Source organism: Alexandromys fortis, unplaced genomic scaffold (genome assembly GCF_014885135.2).
Source record: "Alexandromys fortis isolate MF-2015 unplaced genomic scaffold, M_Fortis_MF-2015_v1.1 scaffold_3, whole genome shotgun sequence".
NCBI classification, from domain to species: domain Eukaryota; kingdom Metazoa; phylum Chordata; class Mammalia; order Rodentia; family Cricetidae; genus Alexandromys; species Alexandromys fortis.
This window is the reverse complement of record NW_026067909.1, coordinates 6,036,569-6,058,848: the sequence shown is the minus strand read 5'-3', so window position 1 is coordinate 6,058,848 and position 22,280 is coordinate 6,036,569. Positions and strand designations below refer to the sequence as shown.

The 22,280-nt window shown below is 46.3% G+C and overlaps 1 protein-coding gene across 1 annotated transcript in view; it reads left to right on the top strand.

Annotated features, from left to right (window-relative positions):
• Nucleotides 1-2,218: 2,218 nt before the first annotated feature.
• CUNH10orf143 (chromosome unknown C10orf143 homolog) overlaps nucleotides 2,219-22,280 on the top strand; it is a 32,036-nt gene continuing 11,974 nt past the window's right edge. The window contains exon 1 of the mRNA XM_050137657.1: nucleotides 2,219-2,480. Coding sequence (XP_049993614.1) covers nucleotides 2,412-2,480 — 69 coding nt within the window. The 5' untranslated portion in view covers nucleotides 2,219-2,411. The remainder of the gene's footprint in view (nucleotides 2,481-22,280) is intronic.

Genomic DNA, 22,280 nt, shown 5'->3' with positions numbered 1-22,280 from the left:
CTTCTGGAGCACAGGGGTGGGGGCTGGGATGGAGTCAGATCTGTGGACACGGGGCTGCAAGAGCTCCACAATACAGGGCAGCAATGGAATGTCCAGGAAGAGTCCCAGTGAGGGCCCAGTAAAAATATATGGATAAAGGGGTTTACTGTGTGACTCACTGTGTCATACTGTAGCTTCCATGACAAGATTTCCCCCTTCTTCCTTTTTCCCCCTCTTTTTCTCTTAAATTTTGTTTTATTTTGAGGTGGGGAGGGAGATGGGTGGGATTGGGAGACATGATGTGAAAGACACAAAGAATAAATAAAAAATAAAAAAGAGAAAGGGAATCTTGAACAATTTGGCATTCTCTCGTTGTTGCTGCTTTCTTCCTTTTAAATATAAAGGCTTATTTTTATTGTTCCTAACTCTGCATTTTTTGAGGGGGTGTGTATGTGAGTGGCGGCCCAAGACACTGGATCCCCAGGAGCTGGAGTTATAGGCAGTTGTGAGTCAGCTGACATAGGTGCTGGGAACTGAACTCATGCACTCTGCATGATACTCTTAGGCAATAAGTCATCTCTCCAGCCCATGAATTTTGTTCTGTTTTTCAAAATTGTGTCTTTCTTATGTAATAATCCTGGCTGGCTGGAATTCCCTATGCAGAAGAAGAGATCTGCCTGTCTCTGCACCCCAAATGCTGGGGTTAAAGGTGGACACCACAAGCCCAGTCCTGTGTTTTGTTGTTGAGACAGTTTCTAGTAGTTCAGAAGAGCCTCCAACTCACTGGGATGATGACCTTTGACTCCCAGTCCTCCCTTTCTCCCCTTTAAAATTTCCTTCTAACTAGTCTGTTCCTTTGGAGAATGCTGATTGCTACACTAAGCAAGAACTCCAACCCCAGAGAAACACCGCCCAGCCTCTTTAAAAAACTCAAGATTCTGAATTCCTAAACCACAGCTGGTGGGAAGGGCGTGTGACACAAGGTTGTGCAAGACCAGTGCCAGTGTCTGGCTAGGAACACTGAGGAGTGACATCAGATCTAGTGAGGGCTTGGCTTACAATAGAGGCAGCCCAGGTACTTTATTATCATTTTAATTAATTTATTTATTTATTCGAGGGAGGGTCTTTCCTTGCAGCTCTGGCTATCCTGGAACTCTCTACTTAGACCAGGCTGGCCTTGAACTCACAGAGATCCACCTGCCTCTGCCTCCCTAGTGCTGGGATTAGAAGCAGATGCCATCATGTTCAGCCTGCAAAGTTTGTTAAAATAGGTAAACATCTCCCAGTCCCTATCAGTAGCTATTGTTGTCTCTTACAAGGAACAGAGGTAAGAGAGCCACCTGGAGATCCTGCAGCAGCAACCTAAGGAGAGCTTCATGCACTCATAATGATTTCCTGCAGTAAACTCAGAGTGCCTCACAAGAGAAGTGTGGAGTGTAGCCAGGGGCGATACAGCTCAGAAAACGTGTTGTTAAAACCCACTTTGCACAAACATTGCCACCAGCGATCCTCCTGGTGATGTGAATGCTGTCGTCACCCGCTCCTTGAAACTAACACTGATCAAGAACTGGAAAAAGGCACCCCACAGCCTATCTCCTAGAACTCTGCTTCAATCAACCTTGTCTACTTCTCACCGATTCAAACTAGCTCACGTGCTCACTGCTAACCAATCACAGCCAAAGTACTGACCCTATTTTACTCGTCAATAAAGCACAGGGGGCTGGGAACTTTACAGAACAGTTCAGAGCTTTGCAGTGGAGCCCAGAGGGAGGAAGAGGCTGGCCTAGTCTTCAAGAAGTCGGTGTGCAACCTTCCGCATAGCCGGGGCCTGGAGCCGCACTCCACCCCCATGCCTGTGGCCGTTCCTGCTCCCAGGGCCTGGCCACGACAAGTCAGAAAAAAACAAAAACAAACAAACAAACAAACAAACAAAAAAACCCTACAGGCCGCTGCCCGCAAGGTCGAGACGAAATTTCGCGTTTTTCTCGCACCACAGAGCAAAACTAGCCTAGCAGCTTTCGGACCGGACCTCAACTCTCGGGGCACCGCCCAGCGCAGCTTTAGCCATGCCGATTGGTCTGAGGCTCCATCTATCAGGACGCAGTAACCAATCACAAGGGAGAAGAGACGGGCGCGCCTCCCGCGGACCAAGGGTTGCAAAAGTTGTAGATACTGAACAAACGACCTTTGGAATTGACTCTGTGAACCGAATACAAGCCAGTCACAGCCAGGCGTCGACCTGTGGCAGGTGAAAGAGTCCCCGTACTTAGGGACGTGGGCGACTCCGGTTTCGGCTACTCCTGCCTGCAGCCCTCGGTGGGGCACAATCTGTGCCCCTCAGGCTACGCCCCGCGCCTCCTCATTGGCTTCTTCAGGCACGTGGTAGGGTGGTCCCGCCTCCGGGTGGCCTGAGAGGCGGCACGCTAAGCCGCATGGACAGCTTGGCGCTGGGCCGATGGAGACGACGAAGGATCGAGGAGCTGCCGGCCGCAGGGGACGCGGTAAACTCCGGGCGGGGCGCGAGCCGAGGGAGGCGGCGCCCAATCTGGCGCGCGGGTGGCTAAGGCGTGGCCTTTCCAGACGCCGGCAGGCTGGGCGGTGGAAGCCCGAGGCGGGGCCGGGGGCGGGGCCAGGTAGCGGACTGTCCCGCCCCTCCAGCTGCGCTTGCGCACAGATGCCTAGTCGTGTGCTCCTTGACCAAACCGTAACACAGTGTTACGGAATTTATGAGTCGCAACCTGTGCCATAAGTCCGATCTCAATAAGCAAATCGAAAGAGCCAAGTTAAAAGTAGAAAGCAGAAAATTATTTATTTGTTGCAGCCGCATTGGCAGAGGGACAAAGGGATCCAGGGAACCACGCCAAATTTGACTTTGGAATTCTGAAGTGAGAGTAAAGGTGAACTAGAGCGCCAAGAACATCTAAGCAGTCCGTGTCAAAAGTGTGGCCCGGCCAACATTGGCTCATCATTGTCGTCTTGTGAGGTAGTCTGGCAGGTTAGAACTGGGTGAAATCTCATCCCTGAGACTCCTTCTCCCTTGGTCTGGGACTCTTTCCTTCTCCCAGCATGAGATTCTTAGGGAAATACTCATGTCTTTGGGGTCCGTTGTTTGAATAGTCTGATAGTCAGATTAAGAGTCGCATTTCTCAGAGTATCTCCATTTCTGCCATGTCTGTTAATGGAGGATCAGTGTGAAAGCCCAGGTGCTCAGAGTCAGTCTGTCGTTGGCGGCTAACTCCACCCCCAAACCTTGGGAGAGGGCTAGGGGAAAGTAAGCAGTGGAGGGTAAATGAAGGCCTCTGTGTCACATCCTGCTCAGGAGCCCAGCCTGTTGCATCACCTCTACCTAGTGAGAGATCTCACTAGGGACCTGCACAGATTGAATTACAACCAAACCAAACCAAACCAAACAAAACAAAAAAAACCCAAGCCCGAACAAAACGAAAACAAAACAAAAATCAACTCACTCAATGTGTTAAGTAAGTTTATGGTTTCGTGTTGCGCCTCATTGTGGAACAGAAGTTTGAAGGAGGCAATCTCTTAGCGGAATTGTGCTTGCCTCTGCTTCTCCATGCAACTGAGCAATTTTTCCTCAGTTCTCACCTTCATTTATTGCCTCTATTGTTTTGAGACAGAGCCTTCTCCAGTTCAGGCTGGCCTCCAGTGCCAGCGTTTATGCAGCCCCAATGACCTTGTCTTCCTATCCTGCTGCCTCCTCCCAGAGCTGGGATTACAGGCATGCACCCTTAAAACTGGCTCCAGCATTTTCTTTTTCTTCCTGCCCCTGTGCTGTAGGTTTGCTGCATGTTGATATGTCTTTCCAGTTAGCACAGCAATGTTACTTTTACTTGCGGTTTTGTTTTGAGACAAGGCCTTTTTATGTATTCCACGGTGGTCTGGAACTTTCTTTGTAGCCCAGGCTGGTTTTGTACTCTCATTGCTTCTTCCTTTGTCTCCCCAGTGCTGGGTTTATAGACACAGCCACTATTCCCACCTGCAGGCAGCTTTGAGGTTTGTTTGTTTTGTTTCTACAGTGAAGCAAGAATGGCTAGGGTAGGGGTGGGGTGGCTCAGTGGTAAAGCAAGTACTTAGTATGCACAAGGGGGCCAATCAGAGTGGGAGAGGATTTCTGCTACCGTGACTCTGATAAGGAACTTCTGTAAAAAAGTGGGAAGAAGGCTCCTGGAGAGATAAATCAGTGGCTCTGACTGTGGAAATCTTGTCCCATGACTATTGATACAATTAAAACCCTTCACCTTTTTTGGAGGCAAGGTCTTACCACATAGCCCTGGTTGGCCTGGAATTCACTATGGAGACCAGGTTGACCTCAGACTTAAAGTGATCTTCCTGGCTTTGCCTCTCAGGGGATTTTTGTTGTTGTTTGCTTTTTGAGGTAGAATCTCATATACCTTGGGCTGACCTTCAATTCGGGAAGTAGCCCTGGATGACCTTGGGTTTCTAATGCTGCTTCTGCCTCTGCAGTGCTGGGAGTAAAGGCTTGCAGCTTACTGTTTGTTTTCTGTTTAGCTACTCATTGCTCATCTTTCCTCTTTTCCTCCTTGCTAGGTTTAATGGGATCTATATTTTTTGATTGTGTGCTATTTTCCTCATTGGTTACTTAGTTTTGACTTTGCTGTTTACTGGTGATCTAGTATGTAACTTTGTCAGGCTACAGCCAACCACTTCATAGTGAAGGAACTCCCTTGTCTTTCCTCTCAAGTCTGTTCTCTGTTGCAGTCCTACATCTACTCTGAGTGACTCTGAAACCACCATTCTGCACTGTGCCGTTACTGTTTCATTCACGCAAGCAAGCCTCACTCAGACTGGACCCTGCTGAGCTGACCGGGTCAAAGAAGAGCTGCTCGTTGAAGGTGTCATTCCATAGACTTCTGTTTAAACCATTATGCTTTAAAGGTGTTTCCATAGCAAGAACCAATAGACTATAGATTTACACACGGAGTTCCATTGTAGTTTGATTCTTCTTTTAGCCTTCTTGAATGTTGAGGGTCAGGGGTTGCTTTGCATTTGTGAGTTGGTGATTGGACCCAGAGATTTGTGCATCCTTAGTGCCCTAATACTGAGCAGAAATATCCCATGTCTGTAGCTCCTTTTAATATTTCTTCTTAATTTTTTTTTCAGTTTTAGGAAATCAAACCCAAGGCATTGTACATATTAGGCAAGAACTCTACCACTGAGTTGTATCCCTAGATTACTTTAGGAATTTTACAGGACAACAGGTCTGCTGGTGATAATTATTTTCTACTATTGTTTATCAAAGTATTTCACTCTCTCTCTCTCTCTCTCTCTCTCTCTCTCTCTCTCTCTCTGTGTGTGTGTGTGTGTGTGTGTGTGTGTGTGTGTTATGACGCTAGGTATCATACACAGGGTCTCACATGCGATAGACAAGAGTTCTGTTGCTAAGCTACATCCTTAGCTTTCTTTTTGAGATAGGATCTCACTACTTTACTCACACTCACCTTTAATTTGTTCAGTAACTCTTCTAGAGGACCCTGGTTTGATTTCCATGTGGTTGTTTACAACCATCTATAACTCCAGTTCCAGGAGATCCAACACCCTCTTCTGACTTCTGCCGGCACCAGGCACACATAAATATATGCAAGCAGACCACTCATCCACATAAAATAAATTAAATCTGACTTGTTCGGTAGCCAAGGCAGACTTTGAACTTGCGATGCTCCAGCTTTAGTTTTCCAAGAAACTAGGATTACAGACCCATACCACTAGATACAGCTAGGTGTCTCAAATTTGATGGCATCTGTAACCCCAGACACCAAAGAACCTCAGTAATTCCAAGTACAATATCATGGAGAAAACTATGGCAGAAACAGCTAATGAGAAAATTTCTCGTGGGTTCTGATAGAAAAATGTAAAAGTAGCCAGATGTCAAAAACCAGCTTTGTCAAAACTTGTACATTCCAGGGCAAGTGTGTGAGGATTAGAATTATTAAGCAAAAGAAACGGAGATATAAGAGAATTAAGAGACAGAAACAACAGCATTGGGAGGGACATTCAGTGAATACTGAATTCACCTCGTTTATTCTTCCACAAGCTTATAGACTTCACTCCAAAAGAGAGGCAACAGAGTTCATTAACATGATATAAGGAATAGGCTTGAATTCTCAGATCTGGAGCAAATCCACCTCTATACTCAAAATACTAATTAACCATACCCTACGTCAGACTCTCTCATTTGTAGTAGCCACACCTGTTGTCAAGAACTTTGAGGGAGCAAAAATAAGCTCAAACTCTCTGACCTCTAGTCAAGGTAGAACAGGCTCACATCTGGTGTGTGCTCCTGCAGCCAGAGACATGGAGACAGAAACAAAGAGTGCTCTGACTTCACACTGGAAATGGTCCTGCCGGAGCAGTAGCGTTTTATCAATGGTAGACAGAGTTCTACTTATTTAGAATTCCAGACCCAGTGGAAGATATCATTTGTGTTCAGTTTCTGATAACTTCTCTGGCTGTCTTTAAGCTGAACAACCTTTTCTTTGAAAGTGTCTAGTTTGCTACTAATTGTATCTAGTGCGGTTTTCATCTCAGGATTTGTAACCTTTAATTTGGAACCTGTACACGCACATATCCCATGTCTAACATTTTGAGCATGTGCAGTTATAGGGACCCTTGGAGTGTTCTCTTCTAATTCTTTATTTTCAAATTACAAGAGTTTGTTTTGGCCCAGTACTGTGAGCCTATGGATGAACAGAATATCATGTTGGGGAGTGAGGCTTCTCACCCCACAGCACCGTGGGCAGAGAGAGAAGAAAGGTGGATGGATAGAGAGGACGGGGTTAAGGACGAGGTATATGCTTTAAAAGGTACACCATGCCTCTTATTAGCCAATGAGGCTATGATTCTATTAGTGAAGTTAACACCCTCACTGCTCATCTATCGGAACACGATTCAGGAACCGAGTCACGTGAGGAGAATTCTGAGTGCTCGTGAGAAAACAAAGCGAGAGTCTTGTGACTTTTTACAGATTTGTTTATTTGTATGTTATGTACATTGGTGTTTTGTCTGAATATGTCAGTGTGAGGGTGTTGGATCCCGTGGAGCAGGACTTACAGACAGTTGTCAGCTGCCTGACATGTGGGTGCTGGGAATTGAACCCAGTGCTTCTAGAAGCGCAGCCAGTCAGTGCTCTTAACTGCTGAGCCTTCTCTGCAGCCCGAGTTTCTTCAAAACATGGATGTTCTTGGCGTGTGTCTTCCCGCTCCTCCCAGGTGTAGCGGGTGGGAATGTGTTTCCTTCAGAGGACTCGTTATTGCGTGCTGCTGTTCTCTTTTACGTGCCTCTGTGGAGAAATACGCTTTTGCCATGTGTGGCTTTTCTTTGTGGCTTTATACAGCTTGAACTCACATGACGTTACTCACATGACTCTTCTTAGCCTTCAGAGTATACATTGTCTGATACTCCGAGGAAAGTTGCCTACTGTATGAGACTTTAGTTCCCTTCATTTATGGGCTCCATCCTCCCAGGTCCCACTGCCGCCAAAGTGATAAACACCCATCACTTCTGGGACCCCCACCTTGGAACACTGCTGCGTTGGGATCAAGCCTTCAGTTCATGAGACTCTGGGGGACACTTAGTATACAAACCATTATACCTAGTAATTTTTTATTAGTCATAGATTGTCAATTAGAGGTGTGGTGGTTTGAATAAGAATGGCCCCAGAGGCTCATATATCCAAATGCTTAGTTACCAGGGAGTGGCACTATTTGAATGGATTAGAAGGATTAGGAGGTGTGACCTCATTGGAGGAAGTGTGTCTCGATGTGCTTTGAGGTTTCAAAAGCCCATGCCAAGCCCAATATTCGTGTGTGTCTCTCTCTTTCTCTCAGCCTGTGAATCACTATGTTAGCTCTTAGCAACTGGACTAACCCTCTGAAACTGTAAGCAAGCCCCAAATTAAATACTTTCTTTTATAAGAGTGGCCATGGTCATGGCAACAGAACAGTGACAGGGACAAGAAGCATGGTGACATCTGCCTCAGAAAAGCTCACCCCAGCATGATGGTGACTTGTGAGCGCTGTGTCCCCGGAACTCCCTGAAAGGCAAGCAGGCAGTCCACAGAGTCCCATGTCCCTAGCAATTGTTTGCTGCTTGTGTAAACTCGGGGAGGGACCTCGTGCATCTTGTAACTTTCTGAGCTTACCAAGTCCTACAAAATTGAGCTTCCTATTTTCTTAGCTTTCTAAAATGAGCTTCCATCCAGGAGGATATGTTTCCGTTCATAAGAAATGACTACACAACACAGAGGTACCCAGTGAAGTTGAGTTTGAAGGACTTTTTAAAAGTTTGAGCTGGGCTGGCGAGAGATGGTGCAAGTAGTTAAGAGCATTGGCTGTTGTTCCAGAAGATTCCCAGCATCCACATGTCAGCTCATAACTGCCTATACCTCCAGTTCCATACATAGTCTATGATGCCCTCTGCTGGCCCCAGTGACCACCAGGCAAGCAATTGGTACAACACTCACACACGCACACACACACACAAAAGCACACACACACACACATGAAATAACATAAATAAATGTAAAAACATTAGGAGCTTTCAGCCGCAGAGCTTGCTTCTTCAGAACCCTTGAGCCATGGGGTCCAGGTGGATGAAGAAGCCAATATGGAGACTGAAGTGCAAAGATGAAAGATAAAGCATAGTTGCACATGGCTGAAGGAACAGATATAAGGGATGCTGGGGCCAGGGACCCTGTTGTGAGTTGTTGGGCTGCATGCTGCTGGCAACAGCACATCTGGAACTTTCGTCACCATCTGATCCCCAAGACCACCGTTGAGACATCTGCCTTGTTCCTTACCTGAACCACCCCAGCCCCCCTGTGCCCTGAGTCTGTAGCATTCTGACTGGCTCTGTTGTCAGGGGTGCACAAATGTAGTGTAGATCGAAAAAGTCACCTGCCTCTTCTGCTAAAAGCACGGAGTTAAGACTATCCAATCTTAAGTGGTTTCTACCTTGTTTTGACTGAGAATATTTTAAAGATTATCTTAGAAAAAAAAAGTTCAGCAGCAGCTACTTCACAGCCAACCCAAAGCCCCCGAGGGCTGACTTGACTCCCTAGTCTGGCCAAGTCAGCCTTAGTGACTCCGTACCCTTGCTCTGCTCTCCCCTCTGTGAATTCTGTGGGCAAAGGCAGCAGTGTGGCGTATCATGTCCTGGCAGACCAGCCACTGCTTTCATGGACACCCTCAGGCAGGCCAGGCTCTTGGTCCAGAGATAATAGACTCGAGGATGTTGAGAGGACAGGTAATTTTGAGTTCCAACCTGGAGTACTTTTGCTGCAGGTTCACAGGCTTTGATGTGAACGAACCAGAAAGCATCAGGTCTGCCGCGTTGATCAATTCTTACTGTTATGAACTGGTTTAAAAAACTGGGGAGGGTGGGTGGGTGGCTAGGTGGGTAAGAGGGTGGAACTGGGTTTTTATCCCTCTGTTCTCTCGGTGGGTAACTTCAGGACCTACCTTTGCTAGCACTTGGGAAATTATCCAATAAAGCCAGTAGTCCTTGTCAGCAAAACCACTTAAACGTATTGATGGCTTTAACACCATCCCAGAAACCCTAAGGGGTCTAACTTAAAAGTACGAAGATGGAGAGCTGAATCTGCCCGTTTCACTCCGTTGGATGCAGATTTGATAGCTCGTCTGCTGAGTGCAGTCCCCAGTGGAACCCTAATGAGCGCCCGTTGATGAGGCAGGGCCCTCCAACAAAGCCCTTCGCTTTGCCCTTTGGTGGTTATTAAGATTTTCTTCCTCAGTCATTCTAGCCCACTCCTCAAGAAACAAGCTACCGAGCCATCGCCCCCACTTTTTTTTTTTTTTCTCTTAGAATCTGCTGAGCCCAGTGCAGTGCCTGACTTGGTTTAGTTATGTTTGGTCCCGCTCCTCCTTGGTGAAAGGAACCGGCCAGCAGTTCGCCTTTGGTTATGACCCTGACCTAAGTGTTTGCCTATAGCTACACAGAGTATCAGTCCTTGCCAGCTAGGTCGGATTTTTTTTTTTTTTTTATTAGAGATGCACGGAAAAGTGCAGGAGAGCTGACAGTCCCTAGGAAGACGTTTTGCCCGACTGGGGACTTCCTACCTGACTGCTGTACTCAGCAGCCACCCTGGAAGGACTGTGGGTTGACTGTGGGTTGGTTATCAGGTGCTTGGCACCATGAAGAGGTGCACAATAGGTGTTCTGGAAATACCATCTCGTCTGTCTGACTTGGAGAGCACACGTGTTTAACTGCAAAGAAATGAAGGAGGCCTAGAAGAATGCCAGATTGCTGATGTTTCCAAAGCATCATTTATTTAGGAAAAACTAGAATTCAGGTGTGTCATAACAAAATGCAGTATTATGTACAATTATATGCACGCTAATAAAAAAAAGAGAAAAAGCAACCCGTGATTCCAGCAGTTGGGAGGCTGAGGCAGAAGGATCACTATGAGTTCAAGGCCTGCCTGAGCTGCAGAGGAATACTAAGTCTCAGGGAAACCAAGCCCAAACAGAAAGCTCTCGTAGTTGTGTGGTCTGTTTCCTTATCTGGACTGCAGCTTGCTTCTTCTGAGTTCTCTCAGAGTGCTCAAGACCATGTTGTTGGATGAATGTGGTGTCAGTTTTCTTTAAGTGTGCAGCCCCTGATAACCTGACTCTTATACTCCCAGAAGCCATCAGGTGTCCTCAGGTAGGGCTAGGGATTCACAAACCCCTTCTTATGCCATGCTAAAGTGTTGATAGGCTGGCTGGGGTGTGGGCACCAACAGCTGCTGTGAGCTCTTGAGTACAGTGGCCCTGTCGTGTCCAGAAGGCTCTGTCTCACTCTGGTCTTCCTGGACCCTTGGCTCTGATAATCTTTCTGCCCTTTTCCCACAGTGACCCTAAATTTAGCCTTGGTGGGTAGGCCTGCCCCATCTGTGGCTGAACTTCAACCAGCTGTGAGTTTCCATGTTACCCAGCATCAGCTGCACAGACATTTCTCTGCTGAGACCTGAGAGCTGCGCTGATCTAGGAGTGTAAGAATGAAAATTTAGAGAGATTTGATATTGTGTCCTCAGATCCTTTTTTTTTTTTTGTAAACAGCCTATTTAAGTTTTTTGCTCATTAAAGAAAAAGCTTAATTTACATATTATTAAGTTAACTTTAAAAAAGGATTTATTTTTATTTTCTATTTAGGAGTGTTTTGCCTGAATGTGTTAGAATCTGAGAAAAGCCCCCAAAGAAGACCAACAACCATGTATGCAATAACAAGAGTGTTTTATTGATTTTAGCATTGGGGTGGCAAAAGAGCAACCCCCAAAGAAAGTCACAAGCTCCTTTTAAGCAGAGTTTGGAGAATTACAGAGAGGAGGGATTAACCTGGGGTTGATTGGTGGAGGAAAGACTAGTATGGGGGCTGATTGGAAGGTTCTGATGGTTGGGGACCTTCCAGCAGCAGGGTAGGGAAAGCTATCGTTAGCCTGCAGAAGTCTTGGGGGCATCTGCTGAGCTAGCAGAAGGGCTTGTGGGGGTGCTTGTTGATGGTCACTCATAAATTGTGGTTTTCATGATACCTGCTTGCTCAGCTCTGTCCCATTGTAGTGAAGTGAAATTATGGTCTAATCTCTGTCAGGGCTCTGGTCTGCTGCCCCTGCCTCCCTCCAGCCTTTTTGCACGTATGTCTGTGTACCCTGAACATGCCTGGTATCTGCTGAGGTCAGAAGACAGAAGAGGACATTGGATCCCCAGAACTGGAGTTACAGATAGTGGCTGTAGGGTCCTTAGGTCACTCCAAATGACCAGAAGGCACCTGATAAGCAATTTCAGAGAGCAGCTTTATTCTCAGGACAGAAAAACTAGCATGTTGGGGTCTACCCCAAATGGTGTCCACTACAGGGGAGAGTAAGGCAATCCCTTTTAAGCCTGCTTAAGGGAATTGCAGCTGTGCTGAAGTGTACTTTGAAGTGATTGGGTATAGACCCTTACTGGTACAGGAACCACTTTATGGTTGGCTCATGACATCTGGTCGGCAAATGTGGTTGTGGTGTCCGCTGTCTGTCTGTTGTGTCAGGGGTCTGTCTGACTGGAAGTAGCAAGAACAGTTCCTGCTTGTGGCCAGGTGGGACCCTGATGGGCTACCCGACGGGATGCACTTCCTTAGGGTCTGATTGAAGCCCGGTCTGAGTCAACATAGGATGGTGGGGGTAATATGGGGCAATGGTCTTAGCAAACTGGCTCCTGGGCAGAAACAATTGGCCCTGGTCCCTTCGATTGTGAGCCTCCATGCGGGTGCTGGGACTCAAACCTGGTGTCCATGTTCTGTTGCTGTGAAGAGACACCATGACCGCAACAACTCTTATAAAAACAAAACAAAACATGTAATTGGGGCTGGCTTGCAGTTTCAGAGGTTAAGTCAGTCATCATCATGGTGAGAAGCATGGGAGAAGCATGGAGGCAGGCATGGTGCTGGAGAAGTAGCCGAGCAGTCTCTATCCTGATCATCAGGCCGCAAGGAGAGAGAGAGAGCTCCTGGGCCTGGTTTAGGGCCTCGAAACCTCGCAACTCACCCCCAGTGGCACTTCCTCTAGTAAGGCCACACCTACCCCAACAAGGACACGCCTTCTAATAGTGCTACTCCCTGATGACTCAGCCTTCAAATAGATGAGCAGACAGGGACCATTCTTATTTAAGACACCATACCCTAGTACTCTATCAGAGCTGCAAGTGCTCTTAACCTCTGATCCACCTCTTAAGTCCCAGTTTGTTGTTGATTGATTGATTGATGTAAAGTCTTTTGATGTGTCCCAGACTGGCACTGAACTCAAGGTCTTCCTGCTTCAGCCTTCTAGTTGCTAGGATTACCAGTTCCTGCTACTAGGATTACCAGTTCCTGCCGTGTACCTGGCTTTACTATTCTTTTTTTTTTTTAATTATTGAAAAAAATTTCCACCTCCTCTCCGCCTCCCATTTCCCTCCCCCTCCCCCCACTCTTATCTGATCTGTATTGGGTTGGTCTCCCATACCTGTCAAGTAACAGGTCCTCAGTCTATCTTTTTACACTTGAAAGGGAATCTTCTTAGCACCCTTTCCCCCTAAAGACTGTGTCTCCCTCCCTGTGAAGGGACACTAGCTCATTAGAGCCTGTGGCTCTGGCAGGCCTTGCCTTTCTCCCACCTTCCCTCTGCTGAGCTGAAAGCTGTTAGATTACATTCCTAAAGCTGGCCAGCCACCAAGGTCTGTTCCCTTATTCCACCTCTTCCTTTCCCTGAGGCTGACTACCAAAGTATTAAAGTCTAGCAATCAAAAGACCCCTTTGGCTCACCTAATTAATATGCCCAATAAAAATTAAACACCTCATCCTAACACAGGGTTTCCCATTTTACCTTTCTAAGCCCCCTATGCCTATGGGCCATGTCTGTCTCCTCTCTGTCTAGGACAAAATACTCCTGCCTCCTTTCCCATGTCCCCTTCTACTCCCTGGTCCTCTGTCTCCTCTGCCACCACCTCTAACATTCTAACACAGACGTCCCCTTCTTCTCCTCTTAAAAATTACAGCTGCAAAGTTATTTGCTGCTGGTCTTCTGCCCGAGTCAGGAAGCAGCCACTTTAACTTTTCTTCCCACTTAATAAAGGATCTCCCTGTGAAAACAGGTGTTTGGGTGTGGTTTGTAACTAATCCAGGGTCCGAGGAAGCCGTTGCTGTTGTGGGGGTGGGTCTCCTACAGACGACGTTGTCAAACCTTACTCGACTGTAATGGTTTGAATGTAATGTGATAGACATAATGCCTTATTTCTCAGCCTTTAATAGCCTTCCATCCATCTGCATGTTTATCCTTATACCAACGGTGTATTCTCTTGATAGGGATAATTGTATGCTAAGCTTCTATTAGGCTTTGCCATCTCTTCTATTGTTTTGTTTTTGAGTTCCATTGGTTGAATTCTTTTTTTAATATTTATTTATTATGTATACAATATTCTGTCTGCGTGTATGCCTGCAGGCCAGAAGAGGGCATCAGACCTCATTACAGACGGTTATGAGCCACCATGTGGTTGCTGGGAATTGAACTCAGGTCTTTTGGAAGAGCAGGCAATGCTCTTAACCGCTGAGCCATCTCTCCAGCCCCTATCAGTTGAATTCTTTAGTTCTGTCTCCAGCTAGTTGGAAAGCACAGTGAAAGCCTCGGTCTGTCAATCACAGGCATCAGGCAAATCAGCCATGACCTTTGTGCTTCATGTTTCTCATTCCAAGACTCAAGTGAACTCCTTACCTTCCTCTGTGATGTGGGGAAGAGGTGAAATGTCCTTTGGTTGGCGTCCAGGGGGTGGTTATTGGGTTCTGCTCACTGTCAATAGATGTGTATACTCGCTGTCTTTAAGTTCTTTAGAGTTGGGCTAGAGACGTGGTTCAGTGATAGAGTTCTATCTCTAACACTGTGGAAATTTATCTTTAATGTCAGAATCCAAATGTAACTTAGGCTTCTTGTGTCCTGGTAAACTCACAAAAGCCTAAATCTAATCATCGGCAAGTCCACTGAGTACATTTGTTCTCCCTACTGCTACCCCCAAGTCCAGCTTTTCATTGAACATGCGGCAGGAGAGGTCTGAGCTGCACCTGACCCCTCAGACACTTCATTCGTTTCTGCCCTCTTTTCGGCTGGGCAGCAGTCACAAGACTGCAGGATGTCCCTCCAGTGCCGCACAGCTGTTGGGCCAGGCCTCTAGGCCCTGACTACAGGCCAAGCTCTCAGTGTCCACAGTAGCCCTGGTCTTTGCCAGCAGGCCAGGCCCATTAGGCCCAAGTTTATAACAGCGCTTTAGTGAGGACATGAGTGTTGTCCTTGGAGATGGTCACCTCATCACCCATGCAAATAATGACAGAGTAGTCCAGGCAAGCTTGGAGACCGTGTGATATGGGCTGCCAGGTGGGGGGGGGGAGAGGCTAGTCACTGCATAAAAGGGGGGGCCTCCTCACAGTATAATCTCAGACCCTGCAAGGATGGAGCACCTTGGCGGCTGAGGAAAAGCCTGTGTCCTTCTTTTCTGGGTTTTTTTTTTTTTTTTTTGGTATTTTGAGTCAGCGTCTTCCTATGTAGTCCAGGCTGGCCTCAAACTTGTGGTGATCCTCCTTTATCTACCTACCCCCTTTTTTGAAAAAAAGATTTATGTTTATTATTTTTAATTATGTGTAGGTGTGTGTGTGTCTACATGTGGGTATGTGCAGGTGCCTGCAGAGGCCAGAGGCTTTAGATCCCTTGAAGCTGCAGCTGTGAGTAGCTGGCAGGGGTCCTCTGAAGAGCAGCAAGTGCTCTTAATTGCTGAGCCATCTCTCCAGTCCCCTTCCTTTTTATTAGAAGTGGCAGAATGAATTTCCTCGCACTCTTGTCCATTGCTTCCTCAAGGTGACCATCTATCCTAGCATCGGTTTGGCTGTGACTTTGCCCTTGGCTCACTGATGGTACTCACCATCTCTTTGCCAAGTGGATTGGGCTGGGCAATACTGGAAGATCTTGCCTGCTCAGTTGAGAGTCTGTTGAATAATGCTCATGGCTGAATGATGCTGCAGCATCAGGATGTCAGGGTCCTCTGATGAGAGCTGCTTATGTCCTTGGAAGATTCAGACCAAGAGTGAGAGTCAGAGTCCTAACTTCTGGCCCCTTTCTGCTTGACCTTCAGCCAGATTTCATTGTGCTGTAGGAAGCAAATCTCTCAAGAGTTCAAGGTCATTTTCCAAATGACAATGTCATCAGGAAGGAGTCTTTGCTGGATGGAAACCATGCTTTCACTCTGAATGGCAATCTGTGGAGCCTTATTAATCTCCATTCCTGGAGGTCCCGCTGCCGGTGCACACTGATGGCCATCCAGCTGCAGCACAAGGAAACTTCTCTATTATGGCAGACAGAGTGGAGCGAAGCTCGGGACACTATCCGCTATGCTTCCTGTAGCAGGACGTGACCAGCATGTACAAGCAGAGGGCTTATTGGCTCTAGGATAAGGCTGATAATAAAACTGCTCAAAATACATTCAAAGTGGAGGGTCAGATCACTATTGCTCTTCTGTGTTATTATCATCATTATTATTTTGATGATATGCCACTGTGTCGCCCAGGCTGGTCTCGACTTGGGATCTCCCTGCCTTCCCTCCCTAGTGCTGGGATACATGTGTACACCACATGCCTGGAAGATTAAGTTACTCCTTTTGTGTTTATTTTTATATAAAATATGTTTTCTTGTGGACTTAGCATCAGTGTATTACTGATTGCTAATGACTCTTCCTGGCTTTCTAATTTTTTAATTTTAATTTTAATTAATTTCTTTTTGAGATAGTGCCTTACTATGTAGACCAAGCCAGCCTTGAACTCACAGAAGACCCCCTGCCTCTGAGGTGCCAGGATTAAAGACGTGCACCACCACGCCTGGCTTGGTTTTCTGGTTTATACTATGCACATGTCACTCTCGCTGAGTCGCACTAACACGGGCAGTGTGAGTGCTGCAACTGGGGGTGTGATGGTCGAGTGTGCCACCGCCGCCTTCTGCTGACAACAGAGACTATGCGGTGCTCTCCCATTGGATAGTTCAAAGAACCGCTCTCATTTTGCATTCAATCCACTCTTCTAGCATTTAGTTAGAGTAGGAAGGCGGACTTTGGAAAGTACTCCGTTATCCAGAGCCATCTCCATAAAGAAGCTGCTGTGTGGGCTCCTGGATCCTCAGTCCCTGTTGCCTTTCCAGGAGTACCAGGGTCATGTCCCATCTGGTTTCTGAAAGGGCTCATCTTGTCAGCACAGAAGCTATGCTTTTGAATCTCATTTCTGGCAAATTGCTAAGTCTTAACCCCCTCCTCCCTCTGGACTCTTCATTCATTAAGGACATTTGGGCCCATCACTTCCAATAAAGGAAGTATCCACATCAACAAAGAAGTGACCCTTCCTCCGCAGGGAGGGCAGCTGGACATTCTGAGGCCTGTCCCAACTTTGTCCCATCATTGAGGCAGCAGGATCATGACTTTTATTTTAATTCATGCCTTGTCTGAAGAAGTGTCTGCTCAGCTCAGCCCCGGATTCAGCCGTGCTCACACGAGGCCGCTGTTCACTTGATCTGCTTCAATTACTCTTAAGTAATGGGGTCTTCATGTCTACTTGGGATTTTAATTTTGTTTATATAGTGAAGTGTCTTTTTAGTTTGGTGGTAAATCTTCATCTGCCTTCACGAAAGCTGACAGATCTCTCCGGAAGGGAGCAGAGAGAATGAAGCGCTCAGCTCTAGCAGGGCCAGCATCAGTGCTCCAGCGGCAGCCGGTGTCCTAAGGCTCAAGGCAGGCCTTGGCAACTGGACTGTTGGCCACACGAGCCTGTGGACCAGTGTCACTTGTGATGAGCTGTTCATAAACAATAGAGAGTCATTAATCCAGTCTGATGGCTGAGGGTCACCACATACATCATGGCCTCACGCCCCAGAGGATACCTGCCCACCGTGGTATCCAGAGTAGGCTTTTCCTTTTCTCCTGGACCACCACCTGAGCCACCTAAAGAATGTTGGCTCATCACTGTGGGGGTTCACAAGTCTGCTGCCTTTCTGTAGCTGAAGCTTTGCCACACACAAGCTGTTGTACCCTGACTTTTGCTGGTGAAATGTAAGTTCCAGTTCACGTTTATCCTTCTGCTCCCCGTTCTAGTAAGTCCATTTGTTGAAAGAAGACCAAGGGAGATGCTATTCCTGCTGACTATGTTACTACCATAGAAATGAAAACATGTATGCAGATAGCATGAGGCATAGTAATAGTCCCACACTAGCCTAGAGTATTGAGAGTTGACAGCAATCTGATCTTAAAGAAACAGTGTGTTAGTTAATTTCTGTTGCTGTGATTACATACCATGCCAAAGAAACTTAAGGAAAAGAAGGCATTTTTAGCTTATAGTTCCAGAGGAATAGGGTCCATCATGGTGGGGAGGCATGGCAGCAAGTGGCAGGAACTAGAAGCAAAGAGCTTGTATCTTGAGTGGCGGGCATGAAGCAGAGGGTGAACAGGAAGTGATTGAGTCCTGGGATTAAAGGTGTGTGTCACTACTCCCTGCTCTAGTGGCTTAGCTCTGCGCTCCGGTCTTCAGGCAAGCGTTATTAAAACACAGATAAAATATCACTATAGGAGCCTACAGAGAAGGCTGCTCCTGTGAGTTGCACTCTGACTTCCACATGGCATTTGCACTCCTCAAAATAGAAAAATAGAAAAATAAATGTAAATAAGTGTAAATAACACTTTTATAAAAAAAAACATTTAGGAAGCCGGGCGGTGGTGGCGCAAGCCTTTAATCCCAGCACTCGGGAGGCAGAGGCAGGCGGATCTCTGTGAGTTCGAGACCAGCCTGGTCTACAAAGGGAGTTCCAGGACAGGCTCGAAAAGCTACAGAGAAACCCTGTCTCGAAAAACCAAAAAAAAACAAAAAAACAAAAAAAAAAAACAAAAAACATTTAGGCTTCTCTTGTGTTTTCTCTGCTCCTTCTTGAATGGCATTTAGAAACCAAAATGGTAGTGTTGGGCACGGTGAATATTGAGCTCCTTGCTCTTGGATGCTGTAAACCATCCGGGGTGCATCCATGCATACACTCATGTGTGTGTCTCCTTACCTCCATGTCATACTGTAGACATACATGCTTACTCATGTGTGTCTCCTTACCTCCACGTCATACTGTAGACATACATGCTCACTCATGTGTGTGTCTCCTGCCTCCATGTCATACTGTACACATGCATGCCCACTCATCTGTGTGTCTCCTGCCTCCATGTCATACTGTAGACATACATGCACACTCATCTGTGTGTCTCCTGCCTCCATGTCATACTGTAGACATACATGCTTACTCATGTGTGTCTCCTTACCTCCACGTCATACTGTAGACATACATGCTCACTCATGTGTGTGTCTCCTGCCTCCATGTCATACTGTACACATGCATGCCCACTCATCTGTGTGTCTCCTGCCTCCATGTCATACTGTAGACATGCATGCACACTCATTTTTATGTCTTGGTACCTCCACGTCAGACCCATGAAAAGCTAGGAGTGGGCAGCAGTCGTTCCAGTACCAGAGATGTGTCTTTGGGTAGCTGGGCGGGCGGGGGTGGGAGCGATTAGAGGTAGAATTTGTGGGTCCCTATAGCTTCACCATATTTTCTCACCTCTTCCTTCCAGCATCATAGGAGATGCTTGTTGTCTATAGGGCCATGTCACATTTGAAAAGTTGTTCCAGGCTGATGAATGACAGATGATTTCTTGATGTTAGCTTCCTTTGCATTTTTCTAAATATGAATGTATTAGTAACTGTTCTTATTGCTGTGTTCACAGGAAGTAGGGGTGAATCCTGGTGCTCAGCCCACTTTTCCCTTTTTCCTTTTTCTTCAGTCCAGGACCCCAGCTCTTAGAATGGTACCACCCCCTCGGCTAATCCTCTCTGGGAATACCATCACAGACACCTCCAAAGACATGCCCACTAACGCTCCAGGCATTTTGTCATCTAATAAGCTTGACAAAGAAGTCGCTGAAATGGGTGTATTTAACCGAGCACTCTGTCACAACTGATGTGTGATGGCTTCTCAACAGCATCTGTCTGTTGTTCATGGAGGTGGTACCACTAATTTTTGCTTTTTTCATGGCTTTTGGATTTTTGCAGTATGCCTCCTCTAATGCAGGCTAAGCCCACCTTGACTCCTGACCCGCCTGCCTCTCCCTCCCAGCAGCTGGGATTGCAGGTGTACAGCACTGTGCATGCACAGCTTGCTCCTCAGCTTTTACAAGCTTCCCATATGGGGGTCACGAGCCTTTGTAGCACATGCTCCAGATATTTTCTTCTTTTTTTTTTTTCAGGTATCTTTAACTTCTTGGAAAGACTTCCTTTAATCTTTTTTTTTCCTTCTGAGCTATTAATTTTCATTTTGTGTATGGGTGGTTTGCCTCCATGTCTCTGTGGTGCCTGTAGAGGTCAGAAGAGAGCGTTGGAGCCACTGGAACTGAAGCCCAGGTCCTCTGGAAGAGCAGACAGTGGTCTAAACTGCTGAGCCATCTCCCCATCCCTTGTTTTAAGTTTTTGAGACACAGTCTTAGTCTGTAGCACAGGCTGTACTCTGAGTTGAACTCCGGTTGAGCCTCCTGCCTCGGCCTCCTACTGCCGGGCTGACAGGGCTTTGTGACCCAATTGTAGGCTTGTTTTGCTTTGTTCTAAAGATCTTCTTGTTTATATGTAGTCAGATGTATCAGTGTTGCTTTTTTTGCCTTCTGGTTTGAGTTTCAGTTAGAAAATACTTCCCTTTACTGTGGTTATGGAGCTAGTCACTCGGGTGTTTTTATGTTTGCTATTTTCCTAGCCTGTGTATATGTATGTATGTATGTACACCCTGTGTTATCTGATACAGAGGTGAGAAGAGGGTGTAGGATCCCCTGGAGCTGCACATGGTGGTGAACTGCCTTGTGGGTGCTAGGAATTGAACTTGGCTCCTCTGGAAGAGCATCCAGTGCTCTTAGCCAATAATCTCTCTAGCCCCATTAGTTTATTTGTAAATATGACATCAAAGTCAGGTGTAGTAGTTGCACACCTTTTAATACCATCACTTGGGAGGCAGAGGCTGGTAGGTCTAAGTGAGTTGGAGGCCAGCCTGATCTATTTGGTGAGTTCCAGGACAGCAAGATGTACATAGTGAGATCCTGTCTTAAAATACCAAAACCGAGAGGAGGGGGGGGGGAGAGGAAGGAGATAAAGGTTTTGTTAGTGTTTTTTCTTTTTCCAATTACTGCCCAGTTACCCAGATAACTTACATTGTAATCAGGTGTGTTGGCATTTATCTATAGCCCGTTACTTAGAGGCTAAAGCAGGAGGATTGCTCTGAGTTTGGGCCGGCAGAGGATGCATAGCAAAATCTTGTCGTTAAGATGAAGGCGGTGGCTTGACAGCTGGCTCAGTGATTAAGGCCCTTGTTCTTGCAGAGGACCCAGATTCAGTTCCTGTCACCCATCGTAACTCTAGTTTCAGGGGATTTGAAGCTTTCTTTGAACTCTCCAGGCACTAGGGACACAAATGGTGCACATATATGCAGAAAAAACCCCCACTCATATGCATAAAATAAATGAATTTTTGAAGAGCCCATTTATAACCCAGTGATTTGGGTGATAACTATCCATACAATTTGGAGAGTTTTCTGGACTTTGAACTCTGTGGAATTGGTCTATTTGCCTTTTTTTTTTTTTTGAAATGAATGTATAGTTGCTGGATTTATTTATTCCTTTTGGGGGCATCAGTGAAAACAGAGGCAGATAAAAAGAATCCCCCCTCCCGCCCCCGGGAAAACATTTGAGCAAAACAACTAAAAGGACTTAAGACTTTCTGATACGTAGGTTAGAATTTAAGGAGAGATAAACATTGCTTTGTTCTCCAAGCTTGCAGAAAGCAAGAATTAGTGTGCTTTCCTGGTGTCTTGGCAAGGGGTTGCATGCTCGAAGTAGAAGGATTGGAGAGCCGTGGGGCGGGACCACGTACATCACAGTGGGTCTACTGTGTCCTGCTGGACAGGTCAGTGTGGACTCATGGTTGAAAGGCAACTCTGGCCATCACTGATCAGTTTAATGAAGTTGTGGGGATTCCACAGCTGTCCTTTAGGGGATAAGTACAGAAAGGCCAGCACTTCTAGGCTGAGGGTCCACTCGGGACACAGGCTGGAAACAGATTCACGGAATAAGTCAGCCTACGTTTGTTTCCTGTGCTGTGCGTTGTGCAACTATGTGATTCAAGAAGAGTTTTTATATTGAGAGAATTATGTTTACTTGTAAAACATTTTCATAATTTGGGACATTTCAAATCCAGAAACATGACCAGAGGTTATGCTAGGCCATTTAAAATACTCTTAAATATCCTCTCTAGCCAAGTAGCTGGCTAGGTTTACGGTACCAAAATGAACCCTCTCCTATTGAGTAGGCCTTAGTCTAATTAAACAGTTGTTGGTTACCCTCAAGACAGTAGTGCCCCTCTTGCACTGTTGGTAATTTCTTACCAAGGCTGTCATTGTTTACTTGCCAGTTTTTTGCACAAGTCCCCACCCATTATCATTATACAGTCATGGTGTGTTTTAGTGTCCAGAGTGTTTTCCTTCCCAGTGTGCTTCTGACCTCCACCCCCCATGTGCTCTTTAGTAGCTATTCGTGTTACTCATGAAATATTAATAGCTTGTTAGTATTTTTGCTGGGGTTAAGTAGAATTTTCAAATTTAACTTAGGGAGAGAGAACTCTCGTCTTTGTAGTCTCAAATCATCTTATCTAAGAATAGGAGACCT